This window comes from Phaethon aethereus (genome assembly GCF_964289735.1).
Source record: "Phaethon aethereus genome assembly, chromosome: 7".
NCBI classification, from domain to species: Eukaryota; Metazoa; Chordata; class Aves; order Phaethontiformes; family Phaethontidae; genus Phaethon; species Phaethon aethereus.
Window position 1 is genome coordinate 22,940,465 of NC_138583.1, and position 24,015 is coordinate 22,964,479.

The 24,015-nt window shown below is 39.2% G+C and overlaps 1 protein-coding gene across 1 annotated transcript in view; it reads left to right on the plus strand.

The window, feature by feature from the left end:
• Window positions 1–24,015, plus strand: part of HECTD2 (HECT domain E3 ubiquitin protein ligase 2) — a 54,805-nt gene that overhangs the window by 2,227 nt on the left and 28,563 nt on the right. Inside the window, exons 2-9 of the mRNA XM_082002222.1 lie at window positions 3,829–3,958; window positions 10,122–10,260; window positions 12,757–12,859; window positions 13,764–13,853; window positions 14,458–14,522; window positions 15,597–15,642; window positions 16,746–16,855; window positions 18,209–18,357. Coding sequence (XP_081858348.1) covers window positions 3,829–3,958; window positions 10,122–10,260; window positions 12,757–12,859; window positions 13,764–13,853; window positions 14,458–14,522; window positions 15,597–15,642; window positions 16,746–16,855; window positions 18,209–18,357 — 832 coding nt within the window. The remainder of the gene's footprint in view (window positions 1–3,828; window positions 3,959–10,121; window positions 10,261–12,756; window positions 12,860–13,763; window positions 13,854–14,457; window positions 14,523–15,596; window positions 15,643–16,745; window positions 16,856–18,208; window positions 18,358–24,015) is intronic.

Consider the following 24,015-nt stretch of genomic DNA (forward strand, 5'->3'; position numbering starts at 1 on the left):
AATGCCTGTGGGATTTTGAATTTACAAAGAGCTGCATATGGGTTTTAATAGTATGATACAGAGAGTTTTGTGGACAGATGTAATGGACATTGCCATAGCCCTGGATTTCTCTGTTTGTAACAGAATGCAGCTTTTGATCCAAATATACCAAACGGGGAAGGCAGGTATGCTTTTGCAAGACCTTTATGAATTGCTGTAAAGAAACGTATTGAACCATTGGTCTGCGAAGCCCTAGTTGTGACCAACCTACACATCTAATTCCAGGGCTTTGTGCAGTACGTGTGCGATTCATCATATATAGCATGATTTTAATACAAGTTCTTGTATTAAAAGTTCTGATTGAACATCAAAAAATGAGCATTACTTAATCAAATAATCTCAAACACTTTTGAAGAGAGAAACATGTTCTCAGCTCCCCCCTCATTAAACTGAGGAAGAGTTTGTAATATGATACCAAAGGGGGAAACTTATTGTCATTTAAAAACATCTTTGCTTATTCATGGGGTTTTTTCCCATTAAAGTCCCTTCCTTTAAAAATACATGCCTGATACAAATACAGTGATATTCCAGATGACCTTAATTTTCATGTTCTCTCTGCCTATTATTTCTAAATTTATAATCATCTTCTGATGACTATGGTGATACAGATATTATACCTTGTTTCTATATGAAGTGAGCCTCAGATATCCTTGTCTCAGAACATCTCCCCAGATTTTGTGTAATTGACATTTTCATCAGGGCACTAAAGACCCATCATAGCTTTGTGCAACTGATGTGCCATGACTAGAGCTTCCTCAAAGGCAATGTGAAGGTGTGACACATCCTTTAAACAGTTTCCATTTTCCTCAATAGCTGTGGAAAATGTCAGAATTTTAGTAAGTCAACAGATAACTCTGGTGTCCCTCTTCTCTTAAGAGCACAAGCGCAAAGGATGTCTCATCTGGAGTTTAAGCTGGCTGCAAGTTGGAATAAAGGGATTATGTGACTATTGCTATTGTCATTCATGTTGTGGCTTTTCCTAGCTGAGAGCCATGTGGAATTGTGGAAGAATGGTTATTTGGGGTTGGGGGGTGGCTTTGATTTCTAAAGAAAGTTGTGGAGATTAAATTAGTCCATCAATAAATTAGCATGATCCTGCAAGGAGTTCAGACTTTTCTTATGGGCCAAATGGTGATTAGAAATAATGCATAAGGGCTGATGGTTTGAAGATCAGTGTTCAGATTCTGAAAAGAAACTTGTGGGAAGCTAAATAACTTGCCCCCTGGTAAGCAGGAACAAGTAGAGACTTCTGTAAAGCAAAACCAGTCCAATATTACACCTTTCAAGATACGAATGGAAGGGAAAAATCCTATTTTTTGCATAGACTGTTGCATTGAGAGCTGCCGTTAGGTAATCTGAGCATCCTCCATGCCTTCTTGCACAGGGAAGAAAACCTTTTACTCCTCACTGGCCTTTGCTTGCAACGTACGTATGGGTTTTGACTGAGTTATATTAGGGCTGAAGAGTATGAGTTTCTTGAAACTCTTCTAGGTGGTCTTTTGCCTCTTCCAAGAAAGCACTCTGTATGTCCTCTTTGCAAACAGTTTGACTTATTTTCACCATCTAATTTTAAATTCAATAATGAAAAACATGTATTTATGAAGTATAATGCTAGTACCTCTCCAGTCTTACGGAGGGCTTAATGCTTAATGCTTCCATTAAGAAGCCAGCAGAGTTGAGTTATTAAAAAGCTCTTAAAAACTATGCCGGTTCAGTTTTCTGATAGCAGTATGTGTGTAGAGTCTTTGGCTCTAGAGGCTCACTGACCTCCTACAAAATTTTCTAAGTATGACATGGTGCTGTACACTTGTCCTAGATTACTCTCCCAGGAGATGTCAGAGATCCTCATTAATGAGCATGTAGTGTCCCAGTATTCCTCTGGGGCTTTCCCGTAAAGCCTTTGTCCATATGTTTGTTTAACATTGTTGGAACTGCAGTTAGAGCAGGCTGATGCAGTTAAATAGCCCATGAAATTTTTGTGTTTTCTGATCACAGCTGAGGGAAGTGGCATTAAGAAGAACCTTTTAAAATAACTGTTCAACTATACTATTTCAGTGGCAAAAAGGCTGTCACAATAGTCTTTTTCATAAAAACTCCTCTTATCAATTATTTATGATATCTATTCCCTATTAATCATAATTAGACTAGGCCCAATTCCAGAATTTTTCTACCTAGAGGATATATTTTGTGACACAGCAGATTAGCCTCAGATCTGTATTTGTTTAAAAGTACTTTTTCAGTCAGTCATATGTCTTGGCATGTTTGGTCAGGGTCTGTTTTTTTTCCAGTCATGTGCCAGGTGATTTTTAAGAAGCATCTTAATAATATTTCAAAGGTTATAGAATAATAAAAAAAAAGTTAATGTGAAAATTGTAGTGGTAATTACATTTTATTTTTGAATGTTTGTTGCATACAAGTAATTTGGAGCTAGAAATTGAAACTTGATATTTTTAAAGCCAGAAGTCCTGCTGATTGTTCAAATTTATAATTTGCTGAGTTATAAGCCATGGAAAAATGACTGTTTGTGCCCAGTTATTTTAAATTCCTGGCAGTGTACCAGCTTGCGTACACTGCGGCATGGCAGGTTTATGGGCTGTGTTATTACCCTCCTGGTGGTATTTCAGGATGTTGTGGTGGAAGTGAAGTACTTTCCTCAGAACTCTGGCTGCATGTCTTAGTCCAAATTTACTACTCTTAAGGGGAAAGGGAAATGTATGGGTTTAAAAAAAGATAGGATATTATGCTAATTATTCTAGAGTTTTTATTCTTGTTTGGGGAATTACAGTTTTGATTTGCATGAAAAATTTTTTTTCTAACTGACCGTGCAGGTACCAGATATCACATGAATCTTTAGATTAATGTGAGGCTGAAAATTAGGATGTGCAGGGAGAGTGTGTATATTTTTTTGAGTTGATCTACCTTTGCCTGGTTTCAGCTGTTGACTTGAAGCTGAGATGGAAATTAAAATCTCCATCATGTGACTTCTGTCGTCTCGGGCAAGCCCCTTAACCCACCTATGCTTTGCAAATTCTCCAGAGTAAATAACTATATCTAATAGCACTCAGTGTCAAACAGACCAATTGGCGCAATCCGTTGGAAGTCTGTTGTGTGATTTCACTTCTGTTCACTGTTAAAACACATTAGCACTCAACATTTCTTAGCAAAGGCTTGTGCAGGCTCCTTGGTGGCAGCACATACAGGTTTTTTTAACACTGTTAACAAATGTTTGTTGGCTAGTCCTTCCTCAGTGGCAGCTGATGCTGACAGTTTTGAATCATTAGGTGTTTTTACCCAGGTAGCTAGTATTTTAATTTTATTAGGAGGTTAGCTCACGTAGAATTTTTGGCCCTACATTTCAAGTCTTGGGAAATTTGTCTAAACTACTTCAGTGTATTTGGAAAAAGGAGTATGTGATACTTTCATCTGTTTAAACTGAGCTGGATGTAGTGAGGAATATGAAAGTAATTAGAAATTAGGGTACAGAAAGTTAGAATATTGGTGAAAGCATTCTAATTGTATTGTGTTTTCCTCACAGTAATCAAAGGATATCTTCTTATCCTGCAAATTAATACTTGAGTTTTTGAATGTATTGGAAAGGAATTTTGTGGTATCTCTCCTGATTCAATTTGAAACAAACTTGTAGAATCATTATTTAATGTCTTATTTAGGTATTACCAATCTGATTTCAAGATAAAAGATATTTAAGTATTCTGTGTCATACTTCCTGGGTAAGATTACTCTTGTAGTAAGGTATTATCCCTTTATACCGTGCTGTCATCTTAATTACAGGGGTTGGAGAGAGGAGCCAAAAATCAGTTTTCTACTTTCAGCAATTTCATCACAACTATCAACCAAAAGAAAGAAGGCATCGGAAACAGAAATTCACCTACGCAACTTGTTATACCCAACATCAAAAATGGTAAGAGAATAAAAGCCCCGTGTTACTTAGTTACCAATTTAAGAAGGTGCTCGGTGTTCTGCCAATATTTGTAATTGTGGTAGTGCCAGAAAATCTAGAACTCTAGATTGCATTAAATTTTGCTGTGCTGTACATTGTACAGGCAGTGATATATATGATAGCCCATACCCTGTAGAGGTTATGTCATAGAGACAAGTTGGGTAAGAAAAACAAATAGATCTGGAGGATGAAATAATCATCTGAAGTTTTAAAGTTACAGATTCAGTAGTCCATCTGCAGATACTGTTTGTCTAACTGCAGTCAGATTGGCAGTTTCTCCAGAAGCTGTGTCAGAACTCTGTGGAGATTTTTCTGTCGCTATCTGAAAGATGACAGAGATGAGGCAAGCGTAGGGCTTTTAAGGGAGACAGTTGCTGTTCTTCAGTGAAGATGAAGACCAGTGATGACTCAAAACAAAATTCACAGGCAAAGACTGGTTAAGTTCTGAAGAGCTTTAAAGGCAAGAAGGAGGGTTGTTGTGGTATGATGAGGTAATGGTAATTGATGAAAAGATAGAAAGTGGAGCTGTGTATTCAGTATGGTAGGCTAGAATCATGAAGCCTGGTGAGATGACATGGTTAGACCTGAAATTTTTGTTAGATTTTTGGGCTAGGATAGGAAATTTCAGTAATTTGGGACTTTTGATAAAAGGCTGTGCAGACATTTGTCAGGTTTGTACTGATCTTTCATCTGACCAGGTCCCCCTCAGCCTTCTTATTCTGTGGTTCTCTGAGTCATGATAGCACTCAATGAATTCAAGGCTAGAAAGAGATTTACTCTCTTACTGCCTTACTTAAGAGATCTCAGTAGTGTGAGTTTGAAACAAAACTATGGACAGGCGTTGCCAGTTTCAAAGTTGTGCAGAAAAAGGTGGCTTATACATTGCAAGATTGGATCCTTAATAAAATAATCTTTGTATCCTTACTAGCTATATTGCAAAAGTAAAAGTAGATGCAAGACTTTTTTTTTTTTTTAAAAGAAATATTTGTTATGGAGTAAGGAGATGCTTTCTACTTAAAAACAAACAAAAAAGGCAATCACTAAAACACAAAAGGCAATTATGTGTAAATGATGTCTCAGACAGGATTTTGTACTTTGCTCAAGTCGCTTTGTACTACACAAAGAAAAAAAGGTGGCTGGAGATGGCCAGTGAAGAATTCTCCTTCTGCTGCATAACTTACCAGAGTTAAGCTAGAAGTGGCGTTCTTGAGGGCAACATCTGGGGTAAGGCAAAAAGAAGATGCTGTAAAGCAGGTCAGAGCTCTGCTGCTTCTTACAAAGTGTTGTAAGGTCGAGCTAGCAAAGCTGGAAGAATAATCTTCAGGTAGCCATTGCTCTCACTTACAAACTTGTAAAGAAAAGTCTTTGTATGTGAATTCGCCTGTAAACAATTGCAGTATTGTTGGAATCCAGAAGTCCTCAGAGAAAGAAAATGTTATGCCTTTCTTGGATAACGTTATTTTCCTCAGAAGCTAAAAGTGACCTCTTGTCAATATTAACTACTCAGCTGCTAGCTTCTTTAACAGAAACATGCATTCATAGCCTCCAAGCTACTGTCTTTCATTATTTAAGCCTTAATTGTTTTGTGTTCAGCTTCTGTCTGAATAGTTGCTTAGTACAGTCTTATGATATGAAAGCCTGCTGTTTAATAGAATTTAGACAAAGAAAGATTAAATCTAGTATTGGGCCAAGCAAAATGAAAAATACATTTTGCAGAATTCACTTCATTAAGCAGAAGAAATCCACCCCCCCCTTTTTTTTCTTCATACCTGACAAGAATGGTAAACATTAAATACCTCTTTCTCTTGAAGTGCCCTCACTTCTTTCCACACATGATACTGTTCCAGTTTTAATTACTGCCTTGTAAGTACTTAGTTGTTCATTTTCACCACACGTAATGCAGAGCAATATTATAGTGAAGGATATATTCTTGAAATTGAGCTCAATGGGTAAAATTGAGCAGATATTCTGGTAATGTCAGGATCAGGATAACCTGCCTGTATAAAAACAGGTTATTTTTACGAACAGTCCAAGGTGCAGTCAAAATTTTTTGAGGGGGTATGTGTATTCTATGGAAAAAACAATCATTGAAGCAACCTTCGCGGTTAAAAGTGCTTCTTTTGCTGTTCTGCAATTCAGGAATGATGCTGAGTTGGTGGGGTTTTTTTCAGTTTATCTATACATGTGCTATCTCTCTGAATATGCATGTGTATGTATCTGTGCATATACTGGTAATACTTCAGACTTGAGTTCAAAGAATGTTAATTTTGTTGAAAAACAAAAGTGTGGGAAATGTAAATGCAGCATGAAAGCTGGGGTGATGTTTTTGTTATATAGCTGCCACAGATATTGAAATTATATAACAAGTCTTCTAATGCAACAATGATCTGGTATGAAATCTGTATATGAACTAGATTGTTCTAGTTGTTTTATAGTGCTGCAAATACAAGTAAGATTTGTTTGCTTTACCTACATTGAAGATTGTCATCTGCCAGTAGCTGTGTTGGTCACCGTGAAAATAACTGCTGTTCTAAATTCATTCACCCTAAATTTCCTTGTAGTAGTCAGTTCTGCTTTGTGTCAATGAGATTTTCTTCCTCAAAGTTTTTGATCATTCCCTAAGCAGTCATGCATTGCTGAGTCTTTACTTGATGTAACTGGGCAAACATCCAGGAGCGATTGCTTTTTCTTGTCTTGTAATATTGTGTTACTGCTCCTTACTAACTCATTGCATAAAGTTTCAAGTTTCTCCTCAATGGAACTCGTGATGGATCTTTATTATTATTTTTGAATGTCAGGTGAGCAAATAAATCTGTTTACAAATAAACTTGAATTATGGCAAAACATACTGAAGTTGATGGTATTTATTAAACAGATCTAATTTAGTATCTAATTATTATTATCTAAATATCTAATTTAAGCTGCATATATTTCAAAGAAAATTGCATCACTGACAAGGTGCAAGCTACCAGCTTAGCACCTGTGGTCTAAATTTACTGAAATGAGAAACAGCTTCTGTCAGCAGCTGTCTGTTCTGCAGATGCAGAGAGAATATTTTCCTCATTTCAGTGTATTCAGCTGGTTATAATTCAATGTTTAATCCATTTAAAATTGAGAAGACAGAATGAGAGCTAAATTAAAATGACTTGTCTTTCTCAGAGCATAAAAATAAGACATAATCATAGTTTCTTTCAAGTCAGTCCATCCTGCTTTCAGAGAATGATGTGCAATGGCAGGATTGTTTGGCACCTTGGCTTGAATTAATTTAGTGTGTTCACTTTGGTTTTTTAAATTATTACTCTTCTCTTTAAGTAGGTTTAAATTCCGGCTGTGAGAGTGGGTAAGGTTGTCTATGTGTAATCGATGCCATACTCAGGGGATTGAGGGCAGCTCTGATCTATTATTGTCTCATGAATAGTGGCTGAGTTAAGTACAGTGACAGTGTCTCTGTCATTAGCATGAGTGAAAAGAATCTACCTTTGGGTTTTGGGGATTCTGTTAGCAGCTATTTCCCTGCTGTGATAAATGGAGTAGGCAGCAGAATAGTGATACTATTTTGATGTTTAGTTAATTTAAAAAAACAACAACTCTTGGAATTGTAGTGGAAGGGCTTAGAGGGTTCTTAGACAATTAATAGAGATTTTGGTTTAATATGTTTGACTTTTGAGGACACCTTTATTTTGTACAGTGTCTTTTATCCCAAACGTACATCATAATTCATGTAAATGCTTTTTAAAAACATGCTGTATAAATCAGATTAAAAAAGCATTTCATATTTGAGAAGACACCATCAGTAAAATGGATGTTTGTGTATACTGCATTGGAATTTTTTTTTCGTGTTTTTGGTGGGTTTACCTTGGCTGGCTGCCAGATGCCCACCTAGCTGCTCTATCGCTCTCCCTCCTCAACAGGACATGTTTGAGATAAAGACAGGGAGTCCACTTCCCAGTTACTGTCACGGGCAAAACAAAGTTGACTTGAGGATATTAACTTATTGCCAGTTAAGTAAAACAAAAACAAAACGCAAAACACCTTCCCCCTACTCCCCCTTCTTCCCAGGCTCAACTGCACTCCTCTGTTGCCTATTCTACCTCCTGTCCCCCAGGCAGTGCAGGGGGGTGAGGAATGGGGGCTGCAGTCAGTTCCTAAAACTTGATCTCTGCTAATCCTTTCTTTTCACCCTGTTCCCCTGCTCCAGCATGGGGTCTTTCCCATGGGATACAGTCTTTCACAAACTTCTCTAACATGGGTCCTTCCCATGAGTTGCGGTTCTTCAAGAACTGTTCCAACATGGGCCCTTTCCGCAGGGCACAGTCCTTTATGAACGGACTGCACCAGTGTGGGTCCCCCACAGGCCACAGTTCCTGCCAGCAGCCTGCTCAGGCATGGTCTCTCCATGGGCTGCAGGGTGGATATGTGCTCCACCGTGGTCCTTCATGGGCTGCAGGGGCACAACCTTCTTCAGCATGGTCTTCTCCATGGGCTGCATCCAGTGCCTGAAGCACCTCTTTCTCCACTGACCTGGGTGTCTGCAGGGTGGTTTCTCTCTTTTCTTTTTAATCCCCTCTCTCTCTCAGATGCTGTCAGTGTTTTTTACCCTTCCTTAAATATTTAAGCACAGAGATGCTACAGGTGTCACTGATGGGCTCAGCTTTGGCCAGTGGTGGGTCCGTTTTGGAGCTGCCTGTGTCTGACATAGAGGCAGACCCACTTCTCATCTCACAGAGGCCACCCCTGCAGCCCCCCTGCTGCCAAATCCTTGCTACAGAAACTCTATACAATGTTCTCAAATATAGAGGAAGGAGTAGACCTTGTTAAAGCACTGCTATTTGTACTTAGTATAGGCAGCCAAATTTATTGAGAAGAAATGTTTAAAGATGTTACCATTTCAGCAGTAATTTTCTGCAAGGTAGAAAGCTTGCATTTCCCAATTAATTTATTAGAGAGATTCTTTTAGGAGGCTGTAGATGATCCACAGTCAGCTCTAGCTAAAATTATATATCACAGTGGAGAAAAACTGACTAAAGACTTGTGCTTGTATGTCAGAAAATAGTTGGATTTTGGTGTGGTTGTGCATGAGATTTTTCTTAGGTGTAGGGAACACCAGTGTTGCAGTTTGTATATTACAATATTTAGAATATATATTGTAAATACAGTAATGGACAATGCCACTGTTCGTGACTAATAGCTACTAGTCATGGACTGCTCAGTTTGTCTTTCAAACAGCGAATATAAGAGGATCACCCTGGGTAACTCCAATTCCATAACATACTTTGACTTTTTTAGTTTGATTGTTTTTGGTAATTGTACTCTAACTTGCTTAGCTTGAGTTCCTCATAAGTTCAGATGGATGTGGTGTCCAGAATAGGCACTTTGATTATGCATCTGACTTTAGAAGGCGCTTGGCTTAATGTTCAGAAGGTTGAGCATCTACAGCTACAAATAGATTTAATGAAAATTCTGCAGCACTCATTTCTAAAAATGGAACTATATATGAGCTTGAGGTTTTCTTGTGTGATGTGAATGCTGCTGTATGTATACCAATGTGTTATTACTAATGCAATACCAGTGTCTCTTATGCAAGTACAATATTTTGCTATTTTCCTTAATAATGACTTGGAATAGAAATTGCCAGCTTTTTTCTTTTTTAGGTCAGCAGTATGCTAGCCATTCAGTTGTGAAAATCTGTCCTGGTTCTCTTTGCTTTTGTAACAGACAAATAATTTGAATGCAACTTTGTCCAGCAGGTCATTTATAAAATAGTAGAGTCTCCCATCTTTCAGAAAGCCTGAGACAGGAGACAGACTGGCCAATTTTCTCACTCCATTGGCAGAAGGAAGCACTTTGTTAACAAAGACTTGGTTATGGACTCAGGACACAGTTTTTGTTTATAGGGTTTTATTTCCCTTCAATTAGTGGAAGTTTCCATCCTGTCTGGGATGACCACATGGTAAGAAAAGTACTTGGATGAGTAGGGGTTTAAAGACGTAGAATCAGACAGTTTGAGTGTTCTGTTTTTCCCCCCATCCTAGTTCCTATATGTCTATATTTTACTAGCTAACTGTTCTTGATATGATTGCATTGTATTTATTGTCTGGTTTGTTGGGTTTTTTTTTCCAATAAGTGAGAGACCTACCACCTATTTGCCTTGATGTACGACAAAAGCAGCGCATCTCTCTAGATACACTACCCCAAGAACTGAAAGCACCAATTCCTCCTGAACCTTCCCTTCCCATCCGAACAAAAACTGTGAAAGATTTTCAGTAAGTTACCCTGGTGTTTCTAAAAGTGTACTCTCTTTCTTTGGACTTTCTTCATTTTTTCCTAATTCATCCATTTGATTTTGCTAATCTCAAATGAGAGAACAATTCAGTAATACTGACAAGTAGTAGCAGTAGTTAGTCTGGTTGTGATGGTGGGATTGATAACTCTCTGTGAAAATTATCAAAATACTTTCTCTAGCTTAAGTGTTGTTCTGTTCAAGAAATGGCAAAGCCTGTACTTTAGAGGCAAAAATTCAGTTCCTGACATTCCGTGGATGTTTAGTTTTGTAAAAAAATATGGGTTATTGTTGGCTGTAAAAGTTCCTTTCAATCTTCGGTATTTTGTTTGTACTGCCAATTATGGTGTGTCCTGTCCATTGAGGTCCTGGGCATTCTCAGTCGTGTGTGAAACACTGCACATCAGACACTTAAAAGTATTTAAGTGTAATGTATTAAAATGTATTAAGTAACATAGCTATGTTCCCAAAAACTGTTATGTTGACACTGTCATTTGAGGAAATGGCATAACTTTGTTAAAAAACACATCATATTTGAAGATCTGGAGCAGTGATTACACGGACTGCACTATTTCTAACTTTGCCCGAAAGTGCAGATGACCTTTCTTCATGCATTATGTTAAGCAGCGTTAATTTTCAGTATTAGGTTTATGGCAAAAAATTATTTCTCGCTGCTTTTGTGACCACAGTTTTAAGCAGCGTAAGTGTAAGCTATTCTAGCACTTCTCTATGAGAGGCGCTATGCTTTAAGTTTGTCTAAGTGAAAAGAGTTTTAAGATTAAGGAGTCTCTGCAAATAATATTTATGCTGCTGCCCTCTAACACTGGTTTAGCTAGAAGGAAAGTAGAATTGATGTGAAATGGTGTCTTGTGTTCCACCTCTGCTTTTCCTGGTCAGTACAGACCCTTAATCAAAATTGTATCTGCATTAGATTTCTTCCAGCACTGTTAACAATACTTGGTACGTGATGCTTGATCAGCTTAGCTAGGCTAGCAGAAGTCCCCAGGGAAACCACCTGAATTGTTTTTAACTGTGTTTCCCTGATGACAGGTCTACACAAAGTTTTGCTGGCTTTGCTTGGTTCGCTGTGGGCACAAGACAATAGAGAACACTTTTTTCCTCTACCATAGCTATGTTCCGAAAAGTTGTGATGTTGAACTGTCCTTTGAGGAAATGTCATATACTGGCACAGTGTTTCTTTAGAGTGGATGTGTTCTTAGAGGGGTATTTACACTTCCAATGAATTAGTGGCTTTTTTTTTTGGCCTTAGCACCCACAGAGCAGCATTATGCTGCTGTAATACCACTCAGTGTTTTACAGTAGGATAATCTTGGTCAGGAAATGGGGAGAAGTATTCCTAAGGAGGAGCTTGATTCTTCTATTTTTCAAACAGATGGGGGGGGGGGCGGGATCGCAGTTGCTCCAGGAGACGTATGAGCATATACTCTTCATTGCTCTTTTCCATTTTTGAAATTTTGTGCATTCAGTGAGGAAAAGGAATGTTTTTTGATTAGTCTGTGTGTATTTGCTGGAAAAGGAAACAGGTATAAAAGAGCACATTACAAGAGGTGATCCTCTGTTTGTATTCAGGTGATCTGAAGAGCCGAAATTTTTTCCATATTCAGATTTTTGTATCTATTGACTGCTGCCTAATCATGCAATTATCAAGAATTTTATTCTTTCAAGTAAATTATTAAAAAGTCATTAGCATGTTTGGTATGTTCCACTGATAACTTTTTAAAAAAATATCTAGTACAAAGAAATTATCTGGGGGAGCAAACTGGGATTTGTATAACCAGTATGGTAGATAGCTAAAATAAAATTCTGCATCAAAGATTAGCTGGGCTTTTTTGGTTGTTTGGTTTGTTTTGTTTTTTAAATGTATGATATTATACAAAATTTCATATACATATATTTACTTTAAGGTCCAATAAAAGGACTTTAAGAGTAAAGTCATAGATTTTGTTGTCATCTTAAGGAACGTGTAGAGTCGCATGCAATGATTAAGTTTTATTTGAAAAATATGAAGAGAAATAAAGTTTTGTACGAATGATAATGAATTTGACTAGTTTAGGAGCCTGCATACTCAAATAAATTAGTCTCAGAAATTTTATTGTGTCAGTGTATCTTCCGCATAATTCTGTTCTGCTAATTATTTGTCTTAATGTACTGAACTGTGACACCATGAATTAACATTTTGAATAAGAGAGATTGCTCAGGTGTATCAAACACAAACTATGCTTTTGTTCTTCTGTAATACCATGATCTTAAAATAACAAGGAAGATGTTAGAAAGATACTGATGTTATACTTGTCTGTCTTTGACGTGTTCCTAGTGAGGAAAGCTTAGAGTTACAGTGCAATCTAAAGTCTAAGTGGTTGGGAAGATTGAAAATATTACCATATTACTATATTTTACACAGTTATTACATATTGTAATATTACAATATTACCATATATTACTAATATGTTCTTTCTAGGGATGATGTGGAAAAGGCTAAATCATCAGGAGATTGGAAAGCTGTACATGATTTTTATTCTACAACATTTGATTCTTTCCTGGAGATAAATGCTGCATTTAAGGTAGAAAATAATTCGTAATACTATTTAGTACTTACAGTGCTTTGTGTCTTCAAAGTGTTTACAAAAACATCAGTTAAAGGCTTGCAGCTAGTTACTCAAGGCCACTGAGATCATTTTGTCATGATCTTACCTGCTTTCGGTAGATAATCTTATTGTATTGATTTATTCATTTCAGTTTAGGCAACTATATTTCAAGTGTACTTTGTTTTGTGACACTGTGACTGTGTAGATACTTTCTACACAAATTACAGTTTAAAAACCTGCAAGTTAATGCAGCTAATATGGAGGCCCAGGCAAATCTGGAAACAGAAATTCCTTGTCCCTAAAAAAACATGCCATTTGGGCTCAAGTAGTATAGCTGTTCTTGTGTTGTGATGGCATACTCAGGTTTCCTTGGGAAAGCTCATACTCTTGTGTGAAAACGTTCTGAATTCATGCTAAATTAGTATTTCCTGCCTATTACAGACCAAAATGTGCTTATGATATTTAATATGGACAGTAGGGCCTGAACCTGGACAAAATAACCTGTGACTTTTAGTTACTTAACAAATGTTGAACGCTTGTGATTTTGTTGCTCTTGTCTAATGATGGATCAACAACAAAGATGAAAGATGAAAACTCAATGTACTTCATCATTTGAAACCAAACTCTCTTACATTTTTAATATAGAACAACAAGGTAATGGAGTACATGAATATTGCCAATATGTAGGATTAATATTGTTTAGGTTAATCTTTCATATATTAATAAAAGCAACTTAGATTCTTATGTTTTAGTAAGGAAGATAAATAGTTGTATCTGTATGTATTTTGTTTAAACTTACTGCTAAACTTATTTTCAAAGATAGCTAAAATATTCAAAACATTTCAAAACCAAAATGCTTCATGTATTATCTAACTTACAGAAAGATACCAATTCTCCATTTAATACCATTGAGGACTCTGGAATCAATGCAAAATTTGTGAATGTTGTCTATGATGCCTTATTAAATACTGTAAGTAGAAGAAAAGAATTCATGTTTTAAAACATTGTAACAATTATTTCAGCAAAGAAATATGTTAAGAAGCAAGTTATACCAAAAGTTTTTCTCAGATAGGCACAATTTCTGAAGAATCTCTCAAAACATACTTAAAATGGCCCCATGAGAATTGCCATAGAATCATGAAAACTGCTCTAGTAAAAGAGGAGGAAACTTTTGCTACTAGTAATGCACAGTTTGTACTGTGCTAGATCTCAAAGACTGCTTGCAAGATATGACATGACTCTGATGGGACGCTGCATGGTGTGAAATAAGGCAAATGTGAGGATGGGGGTAGCAAAAAGTAGGTCCTGTGCCTAGTAAACAAAGGATGGGAGTAATTTAGAAATTATATTTACAGTTTTTAAGTTGTTTAAAGTGTTGAAAGACACCATTGGCACAACTCCAGGCCTCAGCTAGTAGTCTGTGAGGAAAAATACTTAGCAGCTCAGCATCATAACACAAAGATTTCTTCGCTGGCTTGAATCGCAAGCAAAACAAACTTGCTTGTTCATACAATACCTTGTATAGAATATGTATAATTATATCAGATACAATTTTTCCTCTCCTTTTTCCATAGCCTCAAGATGTTCAGAAGTCCGTCCTAAAAGGAGTAATTAATGGTCTACTACAAGAATGGAAAGGGTAATTCTAACAAATGTTCGCATTAGTGCTGTGCCAGCACTTACAACTGGTACATTTCTTGTCTTTATTGTTTTAGCCAAAGAAAGAAAATGTTTCGATATAACTTACTTGACTCATAAGAACTTGTCTCCTTTTGGCAGGCAAATCTGCTGAAATGTGTCTTGAACTCTGTTAGCTGACACTGAACTTCTGAGAGGCAGACCAAGCCCCAGCTCCAGCCATACGTTCCCCTCTCAGAATCTCAGCTGCTTGTGGCTAGGGTAATCTTTCGGGCATCTGAACTGTGAGATGAGTTAAGGAACACAGAGTAAAACATATTCTCCCCACCCACCCCACAACAGCAGCTAGGATGTGTTAACGTAGATAACTCCTTGATCCAAAGTTGACTTCGCAATACTGTTCATGTGTGGCAATGGCATAGAAAGGGCAGTGCATGATGCAGAAAGGGATAGCCCAAAGGCAGAAGGTTTGGAGATTACAACATTTTAGCAAGAAGTAGAAGAAGTGAGAATGCGTAGTTTGATTCACAAAAATATATAGCACGAGCCAGTGCTTTGTTGTGATTCACCTGTGACCCAGCCCTTGACTATTCCTTTCTCCACCTTATACTACATTTTCTGCTGCATATGTGTTTGTGGTTATGTAAAAGCCTCAAAGCAGATAAAGAGCAAGAAGTACAGAGGCTGCAGCAATAGAAGTGTATGGAGAATTCTGGCAGAAAATATCTAAGGTGGAGCAAATGAACTCTTCTGTGGTGTCACCCAAGACAGACAACAGCATGGACTTCCCTCTTTGGAACACCTCTTACTCTTCAATTCTGACTTTTTTTTTGTTTTGCCTTCTGTCTTGTGTTATGCCACAAAAGACAGATGCTAACATAGCCTACTGCCTTTAAAGAGCAGTCAGAATCTTTGTGCCTTTTTCCATTTCTGAAAGCAGTGAAGATCCTTAAATATGGTATTCAATATGTATTGGCAAAGCAAAGTTAAATCATAGGGTGCATGATTTCATGACTCTTAATATGTGTATGTGATGTTTCCGTATGGTTCTGCTTATTATTTCATTCATTCATAGGCCACGAACAAAAGATGATCTTAGAGCATATTGTATTCTTTTACAGGTAAGAAAAATACAGTATTTTTATTTAGGTATGTGTCTGCTTAACTTAGAATCTATAAACCAGCATACTATGCAAACAAGATACTTTGTATAGCTGAGATACTTCACATTTAATTTCCTGTTATAAGAATGTGTTAAAAGATGGAGGAAGAGTAGGGTATGCATGATGAGAATGGGAGCTTAATGGAAGATAGTTGATGAGGAAAGGTTGCATAGATTAAAACCATGAACTAACAGTTAGACATGTAATTGTTTCCTATAATTTTGTGGGTTGAAAGAGCAAATGTTTTAGCAGATTATTTGTTCTTATTTCTTATTCCCAAATTTGCTTTATTGGTATGCTGAACTCTCATCTTTCCATAAAATTTCAGGATATGCACTTTTTGATATTGCAAATGTAACTTTGTCCAATATTGCATTTTATCCAGCAGACTCTTTCCAGTCCATCTGACTGGCTATGTTGTCTGATTTCTGTCTGTGTTAACCTTTGCTACTACAGTTGATTTGCATTTGTAGCAAATTCTCCCCTTTAAATTTTTCCATTGTAGAAAATGCCTCTCCACACAAGGAGAGGTTTCTGCTGTTATTTGAGAAGATCAGATGATAACTTAATTTTCTGAGACAATAGTTTTCTTCTGGGGTGGTATGGGGTGAATTATAAAGATTATATCCTGCTGAAAAGTAGGAATGTGTGAACTCATATGTAAGAGGGAAAATAAGTTTGCATTGATGTGTGGGAAGACAGGAGCTATGAGAATTCTTATTCCTGAGATGGAAGGCACATCACTCAGAGGAGTGTAATTTATGGACTACACAGTACATGATAATCCAGAAAAATATATTGAGTACTGCCTTTATTACCTGTGGGCTTTCTCTGGAAACAAAAAAATCATACTTTTACAATATAGAAGTTACGTATTTTTTTATTTGACTGGAAGTTGCAAATAGGTTTTTTTTCATAGTTTTACCACTGTCACAGTACTTTTGTGAACTCCTTTCCTGTGTAATTGTACTGGCAACAACAAACGTAAAAAAAAATCCTAATGACTTCTTTTCCCTTTATGCAGTTTATTAACCTAACACATTTTTTTTAATCTTTTTCAGAATCCTCAGTTTAGTAACACTTCTACTTATGTCATCTATGCTCACTTGCTAAGACAGATAGCAGCCTTAACAGAAGCTGACCATCATTTCCTAGTGCACTGGTCCAAAAAGTAAAAAAATAAAAAATTAAAAATTCCATTTGTAGGATTACAATTGTTACTGTATTTCCATTGATGTTGACTGTTTTATAAATTATATGAAAGTTAATTTAACTGACTAAAGAGATTGTTTTTGTTGTTTTCAAAGTACATTTGGACACAATCCACAAAGTGATACTGATTCATAGATGCAAACTGTATTAATGTATAAAACTGAGTACCTTTATACAAAAAAGCCTTCATTTCAAAATAACTTATGTAAGTTATTTTTCCATAACACATGCAAAATAATTTATGTACATACATTTTCTAGATACATGTTTAAATGGTATTAATACAAACATCTTTATGATCTTTGTTTAAATAAAGGTTTATCTTGCATAATTTGCAAAAGTTAATGTAATTGTATGTATTGTATGAAAACGACAAATGAAATTAAGTCCCTGTTTTGTAGTGTAATAGAGGTAGTGAGAGAGCATAGTTAGGTCATTAGGTGTTTAATTAAAATAACTCTAATAGCACCTCACTAATAAAGTCTGCCCAGAGAGTAACTTTTAAGTTGGTACGTAGGTTCCCTTCCTTTCTGGGGTAAAAAAAAGTTTGAATGTTCACAATTCCCTTACCTCCTAGAGAATCTGTGTATAAAGGATTTTCTTCTCTGCAAGGATGGAAATTATATCTACCTTCCCTCACCCTGTAATATGTCTAGATTTGCTTAAAATTGTGGTAATATACGATTTCATCTGAACTGATGTTTACAAATAAGGTTTGCCCTCTTGCTTAAGGATGTAATAGGCATAGTGATGTCTTTATTCCTAAAACATGTATTAGAAATCTAAACCATTAAAATAGGCGAGCTCTTATGTAGGAAAGGATGCTTTGATATAGCTACACATATATGTGTATTGTTGTGATATTATGGAAGTGGCGCAGCACATAATTTAAAATGTGCACTTGTCACAAGTGTATGAAGTACTTCCCACTCTTTATTCAATAGGACCAAGTATCTCAAAATAAAAAATAGAGAACTCCTCAGTATTCAGACTGTGGAGTGAAATAGCTAAGGATTTTTGGTTTTGTTTACCAAAAAAATCAAGAACAAGTAATGATTCTACTGCAGGGGATTTTTTTTTTGTTTTTTGTTTTTTTAAATTGCAGACATTAAAAAGCATAGTTAGGGGTGCACTGAAGAGCATTGCTGTGTGCCAATATTTAAAGACATGCTTCTCCAACTTTATATTTGGAATTTTGTTTTTATGTATAGGACAAACACATGTTTTAAAAAAAATAGCATTGGAATCTGATAATACAAACTCTAGTGTGGACAGTCATCACATGAGAGTAACTGCAGCATGTTTGTTCTAGGATTTCACAGAGGAGGTTCAAGCAGCTGGTGGACAGGTTACTGCAATTTATTTCTTTACGGCTGTTTCCTGCAAAACCTGAAGAGTTTCCACCTATGGTGAAATGTACCTGGTGGATTCCGTCAGCAACCAAAGTCCTGGCTTTATTTAGTAGGTATTTTTCTTGAACTGCATATGCATATGTATGTGCATGTACATATATGTACATTTGTGTGTGTGTGTGTATGTGTGTGTATATATATATATACACACACATATTGAGGGGGGATAGTTTATACCTCTCCTCTCCCAGGGTAGACTGACAATGATGGTGGCACAGTACAAACTACAATAAAATGCCAAAAAGTAGTAAGCAACAAAAAACTTCTTGTATTGGCAAGTCTTTGTACTTGCTTTCCAGTAGGGTATAATTGCTATGCATCATTTTCGTGTAACGACAACTGAAGACCAAACAAAAATCCACAGAAGTAACCGATGGTTAAGGTTTCCCTTAGATTTAGAAAAGAAACTGGTTTAAATGTGTAATTACCAGAATTTTTTCTGCATCTGGCTTACCCCCACAGAAGTATTTAGCACCTAAGAGAGGTTAGACAATGCATATTCCTCTTAAGTCGAAAACTACAGCTTAAAAAAAGTAAAGCTCTGTCCAGTTCAACACAGAGCGCAGCAAATTTGTCCATTGCAAAATGCAAACCTTCTTCTCCACTCATCCCCAACAGCTTAGTGATTAGAGCATTTACTATGGAAATGGGAGGCTTAAGGTCAGTCCCCTTTTCTCGAGGGGTAAAAACCCTTTCTCCTTTCTAGAAGAAAATGAAACCACCAAGTAAAAATTAGGATTGGAATGAGGATGTTTTCATTTTGCTGTTGTCCTGGTTTCAGTCAGGATAGAGCTGGTTTTCCTCACAGAAGCTAGTGTGAGACTGCGTTTTGGATTTGGGATGAGAAATGGTTGATAATGTGCTGATGTTTTGGGTTGTTGCTGAGCAGTCAAGGACAGTCCAGCTTCTTGTGCTGGCCTGCCAGTGAGCAGGCTGGGGGTGCACGGGGAGCTGGGAGGGGACACAGCCGGGACAGCTGACCCAGACTGGCCAAAGATATATTCCCTACCATCCGACGACATGCCCAGTACATAAACTGGAGCTGGCCGGGGGGTGGAAATCGCTGCTCGGGGACGGGCTGTCGATCACGAGGTGGTGAGCAATTTCTGTATTGGGCATCACTTGCTCTTGTACATTCCTTTGTTGGTATTATCATTGTTGTTTCCTTCTTTCTTTCTGTCCTATTAAACTGTGTTTATCTCAACCCACACATTTTTTTTTCCCCAATTCTCTTCCCCGTCCCACTGCAGGAGGGGGAGTGAGCAAGCGGCTGCGTGGTGCTTAGTTGCCGGCTGGGGCTAAACCACGACAGTCTTTTTTGGCGCCCAACATGGGGCTCGAGGCTTGAGATAATAACGGTTGCAGGTCACAATATCAGTTTGATTTGCATGATGCTCTCGTCTTTGCTGTACATGTTAAGGATTGGTGCTGGTTTCTGCGGGCTGCTGTACTCTGCGATGATTAGTGATGTCTCGCCTGTGAGTTTTGTTTTTAAAGCACTGACCTTGAGCTTAATGTGGTATCATCTGAGCTCTGTACTAAAGCCGTTACTGTATTTTGGCTACAGTCTTGTGGAGACGATTAGCAATTATACTTCTGCCTCTGAAAGGTTTTTTATGGAGGAAATGCAGAGTGGTACCTTTGCTACCCTCTATCATAACATTTCCTCCTTCATCACAATAATTTTTCAGTATTTTGAACACCCTTGGCTGGTTAAAATACCTCTATTGCTACTTCTGGGGAACATTGTTTCGGTTTTGTCTAAGGTTAGCAAGCAATTTAAGAATATCACTCGGAGATCTGCCCCAAGGCTGGATAGTTATGAATGGCAGGGTGTGTGGAACAGGATGGGCAAATGCCTGGGGAGGTGGGCACCTCCGGTGTTTTGGAGCTTCACTCCCAAACAAGTGCAGAATCCTGATAAACTAGCAGAATATTTGGAAGAAGTATGCTGTCAGCCTGGCAGCTCCAAGGAGACACAAATCATTGCAATGTGCTGGGGCCTGGCCCATGCCTACCGAGCTCTGTTTAACACTATGCAAAGGGGAGAGAGGCTCTGTGGGTCTGATGGCAATGTGGCAGGCACTGTGACTACTCCAACCCCCACGGCGGGCACTGTAGCTACTCAGACTGTTGCAGCTGAACCAGAGAACCAGCCCATCCTGGTATCAGTTGCCCCTGTACAAAAGAAGAAATCTTGGAAGCGGAAGTCAGCTCGTTTAGTAAGGGAAGAGGAAGATATTTCTAAGAAGGAGCCAGAGGAAGAGAGTGAGGAGGCAGAGTGCTCTGAAGCAGGGCCATCACAAGCACGGAAGAGGGAAGAGAGCGAGTCATCGCTTGAAGAGGAGGAAGAGGAAGAACTCATAAAAGAGACGGTAACTACCCGATCTCTATCCCTGAGTGAATTGCGAGATATGCGAAAGGATTTCAGCCGTCGTCCAGGTGAGCACATTGTCACCTGGCTGCTCCGATGCTGGGATAATGGGGCCAGTAGCCTGGAATTAGAGGGTAGGGAAGCCAAGCAGCTGGGATCCCTTTCTAGAGAAGGGGGCATTGACAAAGCAATTGGAAAAGGTGCACAAGTCCTCAGCCTCTGGAGACGACTCCTGTCAGGTGTGAAGGAAAGGTATCCCTTCAAGGAAGATGTTCTATGTCACCCAGGCAAGTGGACCACCATGGAGAAAGGTATCCAGTACCTGAGGGAGCTAGCTGTGCTGGAAGTGATTTATGGTGACTTGGACAATGGACAATCATCCAAAGACCCAGATGAAGTCAATTGCACGCAACCGATGTGGCGGAAGTTTGTACGGAGTGCACCCTCATCATATGCCAACTCATTAGCAGTAATGGCCTGGAAAGACGGAGAGAGACCAACGGTGGATGAATTGGCTGGCCAACTCCGGCAATACGAAGAAAGTCTCTCTTCCTCCCTACGGGCCTGCATCTCTGCTGTAGAGAAACTGTCCCGGGAGTTCCGGCAATTCAAAGAGGATATGCCCTACCCTCCACCCACACGGACCAGTGTCTTAGGTAAGCGCTCTTCTGTTCAAGAGAGAAGATACAGAGGATACACACCACGAGCCACCCTGTGGTTTCAATTATGTGACTACGGAGAGGACATGAGGAAGTGGGATGGAAAACCTACCTCGACCCTAGAGGCACGAGTACGCGAGCTGCAAGAAAAGACAATTACAAAAGGGGGTTCAGGTTCCTCCAGAAAAATCGTCGCTCCACTTTCCAGCGGGCAGCTTCCCAGAAAGAATAGAAGAGCTGATCTCACCTCTGATCCTCTTGAAGGGACTTCTGATTCCTATTTACAAGAAGTGGGTAACGAGTACTATGACCAGGACTAGAGGGGCCCTGCCTCCAGCCAGGCGGAGGAGAGGGACAACCGAGTTTATTGGACTGTGTGGATTAGATGGCCTGGCACATCAGACCCACAGGAATATAAGGCTTTAGTGGACACCGGTGCACAATGTACCCTGATGCCATCAAGCCATATAGGCGCAGAACCCATCTGTATTTCGGGAGTGACAGGGGAATCCCAACAGCTGACTGTGCTGGAGGCCGAAGTGAGCCTAACTGGGAATGAGTGGCAGAAGCACCCCATTGTGACTGGCCCAGAGGCTCCATGCATCCTGGGCATAGACTACCTCAGCAGAGGGTATTTCAAGGACCCAAAAGGGTACCGGTGGGCTTTTGGTATAGCTGCCTTGGAGGCGGAAGAAATTAAACAGCTGTCCACCTTGCCTGGTCTCTCAGAGGACCCTTCTGTGGTGGGGTTGCTCAGGGTCAAAGAACAACAAGTGCCGATCGCTACCACAACAGTGCACCGGCGGCAATATCGCACCAACAGAGACTCCCTGATCCCCATCCATGAGCTGATTCGTCGGCTGGAGAGCCAAGGAGTGATCAGCAAGACTCGCTCACCCTTTAACAGCCCCATATGGCCAGTGCGAAAGTCTAATGGAGAGTGGAGACTGACAGTAGACTATCGTGGCCTGAATGAAGTCACGCCGCCACTGAGCGCTGCCGTGCCGGATATGCTAGAACTTCAATATGAACTGGAGTCAAAGGCAGCCAAGTGGTACGCCACCATTGATATTGCTAATGCATTTTTCTCAATCCCTTTGGCAGCAGAGTGCAGGCCACAGTTTGCTTTCACTTGGAGGGGTTTCCAATACACCTGGAATCGACTTCCCCAGGGGTGGAAACACAGCCCTACCATTTGCCATGGGCTGATACAAACTGCACTGGAACAGGGTGAAGCTCCAGAGCATCTGCAATACATTGATGACATCATCGTATGGGGCAACACAGCAGAAGAAGTTTTTGAGAAAGGGAAGAAAATAATTCAAATCCTTCTGAAAGCTGGTTTTGCTATAAAACAAAGTAAAGTCAAGGGACCTGCACAAGGGATCCAGTTTTTAGGAATAAAATGGCAAGATGGACGTCGACAGATCCCAACGGATGTGATCAACAAAATAACAGCTATGTCGCCACCAAAAAAGAAAGAAGCAAACTAGCTTCTAGCTAAAAAGAAACACAAGCAAAAAAGAAACACAAGCATTTCTGGGCGTTATGGGTTTCTGGAGAATGCATATTCCAAATTACAGTCTGATTGTAAGCCCTCTTTATCAAGTGACCCGGAAGAAGAACGATTTTAAATGGGGCCCTGAGCCTTTGAACAAATCAAACAGGAGATAGTTCATGCCGTAGCCCTCGGGCCAGTCCGGGCAGGACAAGATGTTAAAAATGTGCTCTACACGGCAGCCGGGGAGAATGGCCCTACCTGGAGTCTCTGGCAGAAAGCACCAGGAGAGACTTGAGGTCGACCTCTAGGGTTTTGGAGTTGAGGATATAGGGGATCTGAGTCCCGCTATACTCCAACTGAAAAGGAGATATTGGCAGCATATGAAGGAGTTCGAGCTGCCTCAGAAGTGGTTGGTACTGAAGCACAGCTCCTCCTGGCACCCCGACTGCCAGTGCTGGGCTGGATGTTCAAAGAGAGGGTCCCCTCTACTCATCATGCAACTGATGCTACGTGGAGTAAGTGGGTCGTGCTTATTACACAGCAGGCTCGAATAGGAAACCTTAATTGCCCGGGAATCTTGGAAGTGATCATGGACTGGCCAGAAGGCAAAGATTTTGGAATATCACCAGAAGAGGAGGTGGCGCCTGCTGAAGAGACTCTACCATATAATGAACTGCCAGAGAACGAAAGGCAATATGCCCTGTTTACTGATGGGTCCTGTCGTATTGTAGGCAAACATCGAAGGTGGAAAGCTGCTGTATGGAGCCCTATACGACGAGTTGTAGAAGTTGCTGAAGGACAAGGTGAATCAAGTCAGTTTGCGGAGGTGAAAGCCATCCAGCTGGCTTTAGATATTGCTGAACGAGAAAAATAGCCAATACTCTATCTTTATACTGACTTATGGATGGTGGCAAATGCTCTATGGGGGTGGCTACAGCAATGGAAGCAGAGCAACTGGCAACGCAGAGGCAAGCCCATCTGGGCTGCTGAATTGTGGCAAGATATTGCTGCCCGACTAGAGAATCTAGTCATAAAAGTACGCCATGTAGATGCTCACGTACCCAGGAGTCGGGCCACTGAAGAACATCAAAACAACCATCAGGTGGATCAGGCTGCTAAGATTGAAGTGGCTCAGGTGGATCTGGACTGGCAACATAAGGGTGAATTATTTAT